This window comes from Anabrus simplex, chromosome 10 (genome assembly GCF_040414725.1).
Source record: "Anabrus simplex isolate iqAnaSimp1 chromosome 10, ASM4041472v1, whole genome shotgun sequence".
NCBI classification, from domain to species: Eukaryota; Metazoa; Arthropoda; class Insecta; order Orthoptera; family Tettigoniidae; genus Anabrus; species Anabrus simplex.
In genome coordinates, this window is record NC_090274.1 from 13465607 (window position 1) to 13481332 (window position 15726).

The 15726-nt window shown below is 38.1% G+C and overlaps 1 protein-coding gene across 4 annotated transcripts in view; it reads left to right on the forward strand.

Moving 5' to 3' along the window:
- Nucleotides 1-786: 786 nt before the first annotated feature.
- Nucleotides 787-15726, forward strand: part of LOC136882020 (caspase-1) — a 35512-nt gene continuing 20572 nt past the window's right edge. For 2 of the 4 annotated variants that reach the window (XR_011018757.1, XM_068229445.1), the window contains exons 1-4: nt 787-923; nt 2595-2736; nt 5353-5606; nt 15406-15581. Coding sequence is in view for 3 of the 4 variants with exons in the window: in XM_068229445.1 (XP_068085546.1) it covers nt 2615-2736; nt 5353-5606; nt 15406-15581 (552 nt within the window). In the remaining variant the exon portion in view is untranslated. Of the gene's footprint in view, nt 924-2594; nt 2737-4155; nt 4257-5352; nt 5607-15405; nt 15582-15726 lie in introns of those variants that run through there. The other 2 variants (XM_068229447.1, XM_068229446.1) reach the window with 2 other exon arrangements.

Below are 15726 nucleotides of genomic sequence, written 5' to 3' on the forward strand. Positions count from 1 at the left end.
AGAAAACGCTGAAGGTAATTTATTAAAACCATCGTTTTGAACTTTAAATACAGTACTTCAAGTTCAGTATTTCATGTACCGGTAATTAAAATATGACACAGGTACTGTACAGATTTCTATGTTTCTGTCAATAAGATTACGTATTTGACAGATGATATTAATAAGAAACTCAGTAAGACCAAATTGCAAGGAAGTAAAAGAGAAGAACATGAGCTTTTCTGTTGATTCTTGTTTCTCAAAAAAAGAAAAATAATTTCAGGCTCTGTTAATTATCTTCCTATTCAAATAGCTGTGAATGTATTCATATCATTTAAGTATTGTACAGTTATATATACATAACCAGTAGATGCCCAATTAATTTTTTATGAAAAAAAACAGTTGGTATTTTGTTTTTATTTCAATGTACGGTACCGAAATCCTCTAAATTCGAATACACTTGCCTTTGGTTACGCTCGCTTAAAGACCCAATATGGCGGCTCCATAAGTAGCATTCGTGACTTGACCTCCCTAGACAGACCTTGTTCACATCATTAGTCACTAGCATTACTAACGGGAGTTAAAACCAGCACAAATTTAGCTCTACACTATACTTCCTGTATATTATATACGTTACTGAGCAAAATGAGGTAGAAAATAATAAATGTTCACCTTTTAACCCTGCTAACCGGTGTTGTCCAAAGAAGATTTATAGATTTGGTCATACCAGTAATCTCATTAGAGCTCAGTGTGTCATACGCTCGTCGTACACTCTTTGCAGTTGCGTACGCGCACGTGTACTACTTTATTATAAGCGGGAACACGAAGAAAATTTTCAGTCTCCAAGTATTTTCGTTTATTTCACAGTATTATTCACCCTCTGGTGTGTTTTTTGTGCTAGGCACGTTTAAACAAAATCTATAGTAGCGGTTATATTACCCTTAGAGGTGAGTTTAAATTATAAAACCAAACCCCATGGCACTACAGCACTTGAGGGGCCTTGGTCTACCAAGCGACCGCTGCTCAGCCCGAAGGCCTGCAGATTACGAGGTGTCATGTAGTTTAAATTATAAATGATATAAAATACAGACGCATTTTCTAATCGAGGAAACATTGACGAGTGGTGGTGATTATTGTCTTAAGAGGAAGTACAGTACAACTGGGCAACCATCCCCCACTAACACTAATCAGAGGGAAAAATGGGAGGTTTCCGACACTTCGAAAAATGAAGATATCGGCGAATACAGCTAGTACCATCGGGGTCGGAAAAAACAATCGTCGACCAAGGGAGGTCGGAGATGAGCCTGGCACAATTAAGTGGAAGTAATGCCAGACTAAGCAAGGGGAACCGCACGCGCTAACTCACGTTGACGAGCATGCTTAAGTATAGGTTAAATATGAATTTTTGCATGGAATCTTCACCAAGTTTGAAATCTCCCGTAGACATAAAAATTTCACTTTGTGTTGATGCTGTAATAGGGAAAGAAGCATCTACAAATGTCACTTTGATATCTGATAGTGATATCCATGTATTGCCAGAGAGTTGACAAAATTTGCGAGATCCTGGTTTGTGTTGGTCCATGTCATGTTTAACATTGCTTCAGTCGAGTAGAATTCCACCCAAATGTCATTCCTTTTTGTCATTCTTTTTTCCAAGAGTTTCGTCCAATTGTCTGTATAAGGTAGAGCGAGTTTGCATCTTAAAGTCTTCAATTAAGGAAGGTTCCTTTGCAAGTTCGTACACCAATTTTGAGCGAGTAAGTTTGGACACACCGTTGTTTGTCTTTAGGAAATTATTCTTGACTTCTTCTAAAGTGCGGACATTGTTGTGTGTTAGCTTATACCAGGTGATCTCAATTCCATAGGTCAGAATATGGGTTAATTTTGCATGAAACAGTGCCATCGCCGTCTTCAGAGATAATCAATTTAAATTTTTGATGTCATGTATTTTTTCCATCGCTGCTGCTGCTGCTCTTAGTTTTGTGTAAGCCTAAAGGAGTTTTGTGTTGTCTGTGATATCAAACAGAGGTATTTAAAACTATTTACGGTCCATAACACCTCATGCCATATGGAGATATTCAAAATCCCTTCCTTAAGTTCATGTATACATTTTTTGTTTTGGTATTCACCTTCAGTTCGTTACATCTGCCCACTTTTCCCATGCATCTAATGCCTTTTGCAGTTAATTGGTACCATGCAAACATGTTACCATATCATTTGAATCTTCTTCTTAATTCTCAATCCGAAGATTGGTTGGCAGTAATTCTCCTCCACTCCTCTACGCAATCTATTAATCTCTTCACTTTCTCATATGAGTTTGCTCTTACATTTTCTCTGATCTGTATAAAGTATTGCAGTTTAGGTCTTCCTCTCTTGTCTTGGATAATTCCTTCCATGACATTAACCATAAAACTATTGTACCTGTAGAGCTGGCCAATTAATTGGTTTCTTCTCTTTCTTATTGTTGATAATGAAGATATTATTTTGTCTGTTCTAAGAATTTCTTCATTTGTGAGTTTTGCTGTCCATGAAATCTTTTCCATCCTCCTCCAGCACCACATCTCAAATGCCTCTAAACGTGATTGTGGACTCTTATAGCCATGTTCTTAAATTTTTAGGTTGGACAGCACTATCTGTGATGTCATCCAAAGGGCAACAACTTGTACCAGGAGATGCTGTTGTCTCTGAAACAGACACCCGGCCTCTGACAGGACCAGGAGGTGCTGTAGTCTCTGAAACAGACACCCGAACTCTGACAGGGTAAGTGGACTATCGCTGCGCAGGTCTCTGTTTAACATTTTAAACAAAATGCGTACAGGAATCTTTGATCAACACTGCTCCTTGTAGATAACACAAAAATAAATGAGTGCAGTTTTCCGACCATTGCGCCATTGCTGTAGTGTTTGTAAACAAACCTTCACAGGCTGTACTTTGCTATTATATTTCATTTTGTTTTGTAGTTTTCTGCTCGGTGCAAGTTATTTACTTTTGTATGCATATTGTTATTTGATTGATTATATACCTAGTTTTTTAGTAGAGTGTTTGTGTCTAAATATGGCATCTTCATAACGGAAAATTGGTGATGTATGACAAAATTTGTTGGGAGTTGAAAGTGATGGATCTGACTTTAAGGATATTGAGAATTAACCAACAGATTGAGAGTGGGATTCGGAATGTGTAACAGCTATTTCTTTGCATCAAATATCTTGAAGTTAAAGTGATGACGAGCCTGCTATGCAGCAATCTGTCATAATGACGTGGTCTAAGGAAACACATCCTGAGCAAGGCATGTCAATACATTTTCCCTAATATTTTCAGAATATACCTCTTAGAGTGATGAAACTTTTACTAATGCATCACAGGTATATTATTGACAATCTGCATACCTCAGTTTATTTTGACATGTTTCAGTTTTGTGTTCATATTATGAACATTTTTATTATTTTGCATTTAGGAATTACACTTTTTGAACAGACTGTACATTTTTCTGGTAAAAATATTATGCAATTTCGTGTCAACACGGCAATCCTCAGAGGATTAGCTTCATAGTTTTATTTCATGCCCCCTGTATTTTATTTAGACAAGTAGAAGCTGCCAAATATGGTTGTCACCTCACGATTCAACATTGCCAGTTAACTTCTTACAAAATTGTACAAAAACTATTTTAATCCTCCTAGTCAATACTATACTGTGTATTTTTACGTCCAATTAAGACGCAAGTTCACACGTAAATAGACATGTTTTGATCTGGCATTGGGTCATCCTCAGTAAGACATGTATAATGCATTAGAAAATAGGAAAAACACAAAATGAAATGTTAGATAAAGGGTTTTTTAAAAAGCATGATGAAAGTTAAAAACTGTGAAATGTTGATCGTTAAAACAGTCTTGAGCTTGAAGTCTTCCTGTTTCAATGCTTTTTATTGTCCTTTGGTGTGGTTCAACTGAGCTGATATACATAAGCATTATTGAAGTTGAACCGTCTGATTTTAGTCTGTGAAATGGATAATACAAATTGAATTAAGGTTGAAAAGTGGTGACTAACAGGAACAACATTTAGATTATGTTGTGAAGAATGAAAATTAACTTACGTTACGTGGCTTGTTTGTATCACCCGTGTTCGCTGAATATGGAGTCCAGCCCTAGATTGACTTGCTCCCCCAGTCGAGGTGCAAGACGTGTTGCTACAAGGAAGTGGAGTGGGGAAATGGTGCGGGACTTGCTGGAAAATGGGAGTGTGCGGAATAATGGGGACGGTGACTGAAACCAAGTGTAATAATTGTGAGTTCTTCTGTTCCTGTTTTTTTTCTACAAATGATCGGAATAAAAGTTTCTCATATTACGTTCTTTTTTTTCATTTGTCTCATTTAAGTTGAGGGTTGGGTTCTTATATGGATCCATACTGATGTAAAAATTGTGATTATAGTCTTTGTGATGGTTACTCATGGCAGTAAAACGATTATATTTTAAAGCGTTGCGATGTTCTGTATAACTTATGAGAAAGTTCCTACCAGTTTGTCCGATGTATCTTTACCCGCATCCCGGACATTACAGTTTACTGTATATATCCCAGAATTTCTGTATTTATTGCTAGTATTTACTGTGTGCAACTTAAATAATATTCTTTCACTAGTGATGCTGGTTTTGAAAGCAATTTTTAGGTTCTGTTTTCTTAGGACGTTGGTGATTATATGTATATTATTATTGCTAAATGTGAATGAGGCATATTTTTCTTTAGTTTTTGACACTTTCTTTAAAGTAGTTGTGGGCTTGTTAGTATGTTTATTGATTAGCTTATTTATAAATTTTGTGCTGAATCCATTGTTCAAAGCTATTTCACGGATGATCTTGATTTCTCTTTTCAAAATTTTGTTTGAGAGAGGGATTTTTAAAGCTCTTTCTAACATGCTATTGTAGGCAACTTTTTTTTGTGATCTTCAGGATGTATTGAATTTTGTTTAATGGTGTTAGCAGTGTAAGTTGGTTTCTGGTAAATGTTAAATGCCAGATGATCATTCTTACAACATGATAGTGTTGTGTGTAAATAATTAAGCGAGTTATTGTTCTTCATTTCCATAGTGAATATAATGTTCTGATCTAAACTGTGAGTAGTTCTAAATTTTCATTTTCTTTGTTAACGCTGCTATTATGATGGCTAGCACATCGTTTATGTAACGTGTCCAGTATTTTATAGCTTTGATCTTATCTATAATGTTTGTGTGTTCTAAGTGGTCCATTTATATGTTCGCCAAAATACTTCAGGACGGTGCTCCCATAGGTAAACCTGTCTGTTGGTAAATTTTATTCTAAAAAATGAAATAGAATTTTAATAGGCCTATGACCTGGTGTTTACATAAACGTGGACCGAATGTTTCAGCGAGAGTCAAGCTGTCAATGACTACTACTCCTACCCAGTCGCTCCGGACATGCGTGCTGAGGAGTACAACATGGCTCACTCTAGGAGAGGAGTGGCTCTGATCTTCAATCACGCCAATTTCCGGGATTTAGCCCCGAGGAATGGAACACACAAGGACTGCACTTCTTTGGCAGAGGTGCTCAAAAATCTAGACTTCGAAGTCTGGCAGCACCATGACTACACCTGCAAGGAACTGAAAAAGAAGCTAGATGAAGGTAAGTGAACAAAATACAGTAAAATACCAGTATAACAAAATTTTGGGGACCTCAGAATTTAATTTGTTACAGTGAAATTTTTTTAAATGGTACTGAAATAAATCAATTCTTAAGAACTCTCGTCTTGCTAAACCTGTTGAAGAATCTACGTTATTTCAATGTGAATTTACACATAAAAACCTTAATGCTGTATTTATTAAATAAGAGGAAAATTAGGATACATACATATATGCATGAAGTAATGATATAAATTACAGGTACTTGCAAGAAGTTTTCATTATCTCAAATTTTACCCTGTACCGGTACATTATGTCCTCGACTTTATATTTTGAAAAAGTCTGTGATTATCTTCTGAACACTCCCAGACACAAACGAATATTCAAGGCTGTCAGCAAACACTTCACTTGAATTTAACACAGATTCTGGCACATAACTTCGTGACAGAAGTAAATTCTGAAAACTACGTGCCATGTTTGTTGCCTGCACAAGAATCAAACTCTGTTGAACACTTTCAGGCGCATCTTCCTCCTTATCATCATCATACGGATTCCTATCACTTGTTTCAGAAATCGATATGTTGGAATACATGTCTTTTATGTTACTTATATGTCACTTTGTGTTACTTTCTTCTAGCTCAAAATCCTTGGTTCTGTTGCAAAATTCAATTATGTTGAGTACTGCTGTCAAAGTAAACTTAAAATGTTTCTTTAAAAAATATCTGTATAAACTTTGCCATCATATAGGTTGGACTATTGCTAAAATTTACTATTGAACTTACGGATGTGTTTATTTTATGAATTATGAATAGTGTAGTTTTATATTCTTTTGTGATATACTGGTACAGTAAAACCACATTAAGACGTTTCTACAGGGGACAACAAAAAAGAACATACTACTGAATATACGAATAAAAACTATCCAAAATACGACTTTTTCCGACACGAGAGAATTTAATGTAGTGTTTGAGGGATGTTCCGCCATTCAACACATTGCAACAATTTATTAAATTATAAGAAGACCGGTTTCGACTCCCATGGAGTCATCATCAGTTCTTGGTGAAAATTAAATTAAGGGAAATCTGATAACAATCATCATAACGAAAAAATCCATGCACCTATAGGTGGTTGCATTGAAATACATCATTGAGTTGATAGATATAACCTTGAATGCAACATACACTTGACAAGGAGAACTTGGAGCTTAGAAAGTTCCCAGTTCTGGCTCTAACAGTCTTGTGTTCATAGAACTCGGAACACTGGAATTACATGTACTGGATTGAAAATAATTACAAAACACAATAAGGACACTTATAATGGTGTGGAAAACTTGGCTCTCTAAGAGCATTCTTGGATTTGACAGTCCTGTTTCTGTCTGAAAAAGATTGGATGAAATACACACCATGAAGCAAAATGTATAAAGACATAGATCTAGTCTAAACTGTCGCGCGTTCATGTACACGGAACACTGGGAACACTTGTATTGTTTGATAACACACTCGTTCAAATGAAAACCCTTATAACCATATAAAATATTGGCGTTACTAGACCCTTTATGGGTTTGACTGTCCTGCTTCTCCTGACTAAACTAGTGAAATAAATATACATTGAATGTTAAAGATAAACTACTTGGTATTTAAAGTTCTGGTTTTTGGTTACAAAAATTGTCATGTGTTCGTGGAACACGGAATAGAACTGCTGGTCCTGCTTCTGTCTACTGGAAACTAATGCATTAACGCAGTTGAAATTAATTGATTGAAAGTTTATACACCAATGCGAAACACTTGGCACTTTAATATTCTTGGATCTGAGTAAAATAGCGTTGTATGTTTACACAACTTGGCATAGACTTGTCGAGCGGTCTTGTCACAGTCAACCAGAATATGTGAACTTTAAAAAAAAATGAAAACAGAACACAAAGACTTGTTGACTATTACAACCACACATGGTTGAAGAGCTGGGGGAACATCCTTCAATATGGAATACTTGCTATTGTAGTTGTAACTGTCGTCGCTATTGTTGTTGTAGTATGGTGATGGTATGGCCTTGGCTTATGGAAACATGCATCGAAGGTGTCTTGAGGAAAAAGAGAAAGACAGAATGAGAAACTGTTGCGTGTGTGTTTGAGTTAAAATGAAATGTTGTTTTTATTAATTTACTCACTCCGTATCCGCTCGTGCTGACCAGCCGTTTGAAAAGTGGGTTGCGATCTGTTCAACTGTGCTTGTGTTTGTGTGTGTGCGTGTGGTGCTATTGTTGGTTGGGAGAGGGGGGGGGGGGGAGGTGTGGCTTGGCTTGCTTTGGATTGGTTGAGGTGTGGAAGGGGTGTGAGAGAGAGAGAGAGAGAGGGGGGGGGGAGTGCTTTGTTGTCAAGCCGTTCTGTCTACATATAAGTCTTGATGATGAGGGGGTGAATGGCCTCGTAAAGAATGTTTTTTTTTTTCGTGGATTCCAAGTTCTCTTTGCCAAAATATGTTGCATTCAAGGTTATATCTATCAACTCAATGATGTATTTCCATGCAACCACCTATAGGTGCATGGATTTTTCGTTATGATGATTGTTATCAGATTTCCCTTAATTTAATTTTCACCAAGAACTGATGATGACTCCATGGGAGTCGAAACCGGTCTTCTTATAATTTAATAAATTGTTGCAATGTGTTGAATGGTGGAACATCCCTCAAACTCTACATTATTGGTTAAACGTGAACACGGAAATGAAGATCGTAACTTACGAGAGAATTTTACGTTGTGTATCCGCGGGTACAGTGTAAACTATATCTACCATATCTAAAGTTGAGAGGGAAGTATTATTAAAGGGTGTGAAGAACACCAAATAACAAATATGAAAACATGTGCATGGGGGCCAATAAAAATATCAAAGTTATCTAAAACAAATGTTAATAGAAGTCTTTTAATTCGGAGCAGGGGGGTTATTAAACATTATTCTCTGGACACACTCTGTGACAATGAATTGGAGATTACACTCGACCATGTGCGACTGGCAGGAATGAATTTGGCCGCCATGTTGAATCAAACAAAACTTCAACCAACGTAAGAGATCAAGTCGAAACTTGAAGGTGCGAGTCCAACATTTGCGACCTCTGTGTGCTTCAAGATGCGAATGCCCAGTCCACTTTCTGACGTTTTAATTTTGTCTTCATTAGCAAGGAATTTCACGACTTTGAAGGGATGATGTCATACTTCTTCATTATTTCTCCTTTCTTTCCTCCTTTCTCTACTTCCCAAAGTATTTTACATTTTAACTTTAAAGAAAACTGCTTTTGTGCCTTTTGATCCATGTTGGCGAAAGAGTTAACTGGCACACTAACACACACGTTGCTTCACGAACGGAAGATAAACAATGAACGCGTCATGAGTGGTGCAATACGGAGTGTAGAGATGTGAAACTGTAATGTTCATTGGTTGAATTTAAATGTGGCGTTCCTACCCAGCTAGTAGCCCTACTTCTTACGTATTGGTTACTCTGAAATACATATCCAGCTCGACCAATTGCGAACACTGTAATTCAATCTGAGCATCCCAATATTTGAAGATACTTTTGTTAATAGAACATTGGCTTTAATTTGCGTTTTATGCATAAGAATTTAATCCTACATAATGATGTTCGGTACTGGTACACCAAAAGTGAATAAGATACATGCTGTTGGGTAGGCAACCCGCTCGTCAGAATTGTAATGTGTTTTCTTACCTTCCCCTGATTTGTAATTGGGTAGTTTCGCCTGTGTGTTATATATTGTGTGCCACCTGGTATTATCTGTGTAGAGACATGTTGTGCAAAATACGTGACGATTAAAACAGGATGAATTTCAATTCTGTTTTGAAGGAAAAAGATGTTAAGCAAAAAGACTACATTTAAATTCGTTATACTGAAAGCTTGAAATTCGTTACAACGAAATATTTTAACACACATTAAATAGGGAAAGGAAAGGGGCCCAAATATAATTTTGCTATTCTGAACATTTCGTTAAACTGGTGTTTGTTGTAATAGCTTTTTTCAGTACTGCATTAGTCTTGATTAACCAACGTTCCTTGTTAGTAGAGCCCAATAAAAAATAACGATCATGTTTCAGTCAGTGTCAGAGAATACATTTTTTTTTTCACGGCTTGTGTCTACTAGTTGGTATAATACTGAATGGGCAACGCAACGCCTCCGCTATTTTGAGGCTCGAGTCTATTATCACTAATTGCTGTTGGATTGCTGTTTTGATTTCTCACTACTGTACTGTCATCACTATGTTGGCTTTATGTCTGATGAGTGGAAAAAGAAAATTTGCGAGTTCATATTAACCATATTTGCCTTTTCTGTTTAATCCAGTGAGTAATTTGTAACTAGATGACGGTAGGTCTGGACTACCCAAAAATAACTGGAACAACTTTTGGGTTGGGAAAAGTAAAGCCTTTTATCAATCAGTCATGGTGTTGCATGGCAGAAATGTCCATAGCGCTTATGGGGAGAGCCACTGGATCTGTCATAATTCCAAAATATTCAAATGCTGTTCTTTTTATAACTAAAATGTATAAACTTATCTTAATTGGAAAGGCGTTGAAGTCTAAACGGTCTGACACCATGGTTAACCTGTTTGAGTCCCGTTGGTTGAAGAAATGTTCGCCATCAGAATGTTGGTCGGCAGAGTAGGGGAGGTGGTGGTATACAATTTCTAATAATTAGATTGCGTGCCAAAGCCTGGATTATATTCCAAACCTCTCCACAGTGCTCATATGGAGTGAAGGCTGTTGATGGTGATTCGTCTGTCGGAAGGGGGGCGTTAAGCCTTGAGCAGATCCCTTGGTGCTATTCAACAGGAGTAGACTTATGTGCTGGCACCAGGTTTCCCCTTCTTCCTACTATCATATATCACGTCATTCATTTCATCTCATAAACTCCTCTGATGAGGTTGACATTAGGAAGGGAATCCGGTCATAAAAATCCTGTCACAACACATTCATCTCACGTCATACCCGACCTCATAGAGAAATGGAACATGGGTTTGGACAAACATATTCATTGAAATGACAGATTACATTTTATTCACTTAGATGCCTTCTTTTCATCTGGATGCAAGGATTTTGTCTTCTGTCTAGATGTGATTACAAATAAGTGTCATGTACAAGGACATTATTTTTATTCTATAGGGAGTGAAGCAGGCAACTTGATTCATTATGATGAAATTGAGTGGAATACAAGTTTTCTGTGGGAACTTTGTAACAAGAAAGTTCTTGTTCACAGCAGAAACAAATAGTTTCATCAGGCCTAATGTAATATGGAGTGGTGAAAGGAGGACATACTTCACATATTTTTGTCCAGGAGCTAAATTGCTCCTTTGTGAGAAATTGTTTCTGCCGCAATGCTGTGATTAAATCCTACTTTCCCATTCTCAAAAGAAACACGGATGTTTGGTAAACAGAGAGCACTTTTAGATCACCACATATTCGCCATTTATGTTCCACCTACCTCTAATCTCGAAGGGAGTAATTCCGAACCACTCTTCTGACGGTACGAATCTCGTACCAAATCAATTAACTTTGCCTGTTTAAACTGCAGGGTCTGCTTGGAGTCTTCAAGTTCAACAGTTCATAGTCTGTCTCATGACCGTGGTTTATTTTCTTCAATGCTTGAGCTTGAACTGCTGTCGCTACCAAGATCTTCAGGCCAGGAGGGAACAGGCACTTCTTACTGTGCGGAATGGGACAAATTATAGAATCCAAATTAGTGGGATATTTTAAAGCACTACCAAACAAGTAACTGCATGGTTTGGGTCACGATGCTATTGGCTTGCATTCGGGAGATAGTGGGTTTGAACCCCTCCTATCTCATCGTCGCCATAAGACCTATCTGTGTCGGTGCGATGTAAAGCAGAATTGTAAAAAATAATAATTCTTTCTCGTTATACCGATAACGTTGCATAAACAAAAAAAGCAATCTGTAGTGTGGTCTTTAGGTTCATACCACACCTTTCCTATACCAAACACCAATGACCTCAGTTTTCCATAAACCCAGTGCCTTAAATTTTTGGTACGCACATAACTTTTTATCCAAATCACCACGTGGCATGCCACAGTAAACTGCATGCATATTTATGAAAGTCTGTTATATTTCTTCTCTGTTTTTGTGGAGTATAACTAGCACATGTATAACAAAAACATCAGGGCCATTTACGCACTGACGCCGATCAGGCATTATTCATGTGGACATTCAAATTAACTGGGATTCAGAACTCTACTGGGTGTAAGCAGACCCTTTACTGAACTAAAATATTTCTTACGGCCTGTACTACGACTGTCAGATGAAGGGCCAGATACGTAGGGTGCAGTTTTTCAAACTAGAAGTTAAATATTTTCTTGTGTACTACCAACAGATTTTAACGACTGTATTATTATGCGGAAGATGTAGTAACATTTTTATTGCATTGGTAATAAGTTTACTGAAAACAGTGAAATTTAGCACTGTGGTAAACGTGTTCCCTGGTGTTTTAATTTGTTTAGCGCTATTCCTTTTGAAATTGTATTACGAAGGTAATCCCAAAAATAAGGTCTCCTCTATTTTTATAAATACAGAACTCTGTTTTTGTGGCTGTTGGTCACAATATTGTGATGAGTGTTTCCCGCGCTCGCATATAAACATGTGCACGCCATGCTGAGGCACTCAGTCTTGGCTTGGCAGCCGTTGAGAATGGATCTCCCGTTGGATCTTACCACCAAGTGCGAAGGGCATGCAGTTATTCGTTTTTTAAAATGCAAAAGGTACTGAACCTATTGAAATCCATCGCCAATTGACGGAAGTGTATCGTGAGTTGTGCATGGATGTCAAAAATGTTCGTAAGTGGTGTAGGGAGTTTGCAGTCGGTCGGACTGAAATTCACGACGAACAAAGGAGCGGGAGACCGTCAGTTTCTGTCGAGACAGTTATAAAGGTTGAGCAAATCGTGCGTGAAGATCGGCGGATCACCCTTGATGATCTCTGCACTTTGGTTCCTGAGGTTTCCCGAAGCACCGCTCACAGAATTTTAACGGAAAAGTTGAAATACCGGAAGATGTGCGCAAGATGGGTGCCATGCATGCTGACTGAAGACCACATGCGGCAACGAGTTGATTCTTCCCGCGCAGTTCTTCACTGGTTTGCAGCCGAACAGGACAACTTTTTGTACTCAATTGTCACAGGTGACGAAACCTGGACGTTCCACTTTACACCTGACACCAAGCAACAATCACGCCAGTGGCGGCATCCCTCTTCGCCAAAGCCGCGGAAATTCAAGCAAACACCGCTGGCTACTCTACTGTGAGACCTTGAAAAAACTCAGACAGGCAATTCAGAACCGGAGAAGAGGAATGTTGAGCAAGGGCGTAAACATTATCCAGGACAACTCTCGCCCGCACATCGCCCGGCAAACCGTTGCTCTCCTGCAACAGTTTCAGTGGAACGTCATTACCCACCCACCCTATAGTCCTGACTTGGCGCCCAGTGACTATCACTTGTTCCCTGAGTTGAAAGAACATTTGGCTGGAAAGCGATTCAGCACCGATGACGAGGTGGAAGATGAGGTTCACAACTTCCTGGACAGCATGGCAGTGAGCTGATATGACATGGACATACAAAAACTGTCACAGCTTCTACAAAAATGCATCGACTGAAATGGTGATTATGTAGAAAAATAGCTCAATGTTCAAGCTGTAAAATGATGTAAACCATTGTAGAAATAAACAGGTCTATGTATTTATAAAAAAAATTGAAGACCTTATTCTTGGGATTACCTTCGTACTAAGAGTCCAGTATCAGACTCTTATTAAGCTATACTATGGAAGTTCAGGTCAAAAACAGAATTAGGATTGAAATCTACACACAGGAAGAAATGTTAAAACTGAATTAACTATGCAATGAAACTCGGAAATTGTTGTAGAAAATAAAAAGACTGAAAATGTAACCTGGACGCAATAGTTAAGATTCAGATTATGTATCTTATCAAATAATTCCTACCACACGGTATAGTTTTGTTTTTTGTCTAATGCTATTTACGAGGATGCGTATTACGGTGAAAGTAACGTTTATATTTGTAATTAATGCCACTATATGCGGCGTAGGATCATTAATTTTATTATTAATTCAATTTATTGTTCCTAATTTAATAAGTAGTTACTTTCTTTTTCCAAGACATTGTTAGAATAGTAACTGGGAAGCATTTATCTCACTTTAATGTAAATACTTAGTAGCAAGTTGTTATGAAGTCAAAGGAATATAACTTATGTCCTCATTCGATGGACAAATTACCATGAACAACGTTGTATACTTTTTTCCATATGTGCGTCGCGGATAGATTTGGAATAGAACCCAAACTTTTGACATGCACTCTAATGATTAGGAAATGTGTACTATCACCTCTAGTATCCTAGCGACTAACATTTAGAAGGTTAAAAAAAAAAAAAAAAAAAAAAAGTTGGATTTGAACCCATAAATAACTGCATCGCAGCATCAGACAATGTTGCCGTAATGACTACGGCTACTTAGGAAGCTTGCTGTTGAAATGCTTGTGTGCAACTCATGTAGTCAGTAGCAACAACTTGCTAGCTTGGGAAATCTTTGAAAATTCGGTGATAATTGGACAGGAAGCATGATATATTTTATAAATATATACATAGATTACATTATAACAACTTATTTTTCGTATAGCATCATGCAGATGTAGATTCGTTTCATGTGTTGTCATCTTGATTCTTACTGTAGCATCCCCAATAGGAGCAAAGTCCCAGATAAGAGCGTGAAGTGCCTCTCCAATTTCGGCATAGCTAAACTCCCAGATTGCACATAAACGAAAGTTGTAGTATGCGTTTTCAACCAAACTTCCAGATAAATGTGCGAACTGTCACATAAATTTAAACTGCACTTTTATCTGGCTGTCATAGTTCAGGCCCTTAGGAATGACTATTTTACTAGGAAAATATTGCATCCCTCTCTTTTGTTACTGAAATTAAATTGAAGGGACCTGAAAGTTAATATAAAATCAAGAGGGTAGCCTTGGAGTGGTAATCCCTCGACTACGTGAAAAATACAAATAGATAGCAGAAGACAGGGTGTCAAGTCGGGGCTGTGGGAAGGATGATCCTGTACTTCCCATCAGAAGCACTGTAACCATTCACAGGTGCTGGCTGTGTGTGGTCTGGGGTTGCCATGGAGCAATGCGCCACTTGTCCATGTTGTTTTCCGTGAGTTGCTACTCGTAAACTCTCTAGTGTGCCGCATTCACTGTTGCTCCTCTGGCGGGGAAATCAACCCTCTAGATTCTCCTTCGCTCCATCCGCCCACGCAATGGTACATTTCCAAGTTGTGAGAAGACTCTGAATTCTGCAAGATATTCTGGTGTTAGCCATTCCAGTCAGATGACGGTGATACAGAATACGGCTCTTCCTCATAACAAGTGAGAGCTTTTCAAATTGAGAACACAATTCTGCGTTAAAACATCAGGTGATGTTAGCCCTCAGAATGTTGATGTATGCCAAGGATCTTCCTTGGGAATTTCCTGTCGTTCATTTGGTCCGCTCTATCTCAAGAGCCAAGCACTCGGGACATACTGGTGTGCAGTGGCAGTATTTGTCCTGCCGTGAAATCGACCTGGACTGATGCCGATATTCTGAGGTTTCTAACTCTGATGATTACTGATAAAGGAAATGATCTCTACTACTGAACAGTGTGCGACCTCAGTATGACGTCATCGAATGATTTGATAGCACTGCCATTTTAAGGTATCTACAGGTATCAAGAGAACACACGTTCTTCTCTTCTTTTGTAGTCGCCCGTGCCGACCACACGGACGCAGACTGTCTGTTGATCGCTGTACTCTCCCATGGTGACGAGAGTATGCTACACTCTGCGGATGATGCCTATTCTGTCCAGCAGCTGTGGAAGCCTTTCCTGGGGGACAAATGTGCCTCTCTGGCAGGCAAGCCCAAAATATTCATAATCCAGGTAAGACAGGATATCACCTGCTTTCCAATCAGTTTTATAATTTCTTATGAAATAACCAGTGAAGGGAAAAGTGCAAGAAAAAAGAAATTTGGCTGAATAACAGTTACATTTACTTCACAGAATGCCAGTCCTAAGGAAATCGCTT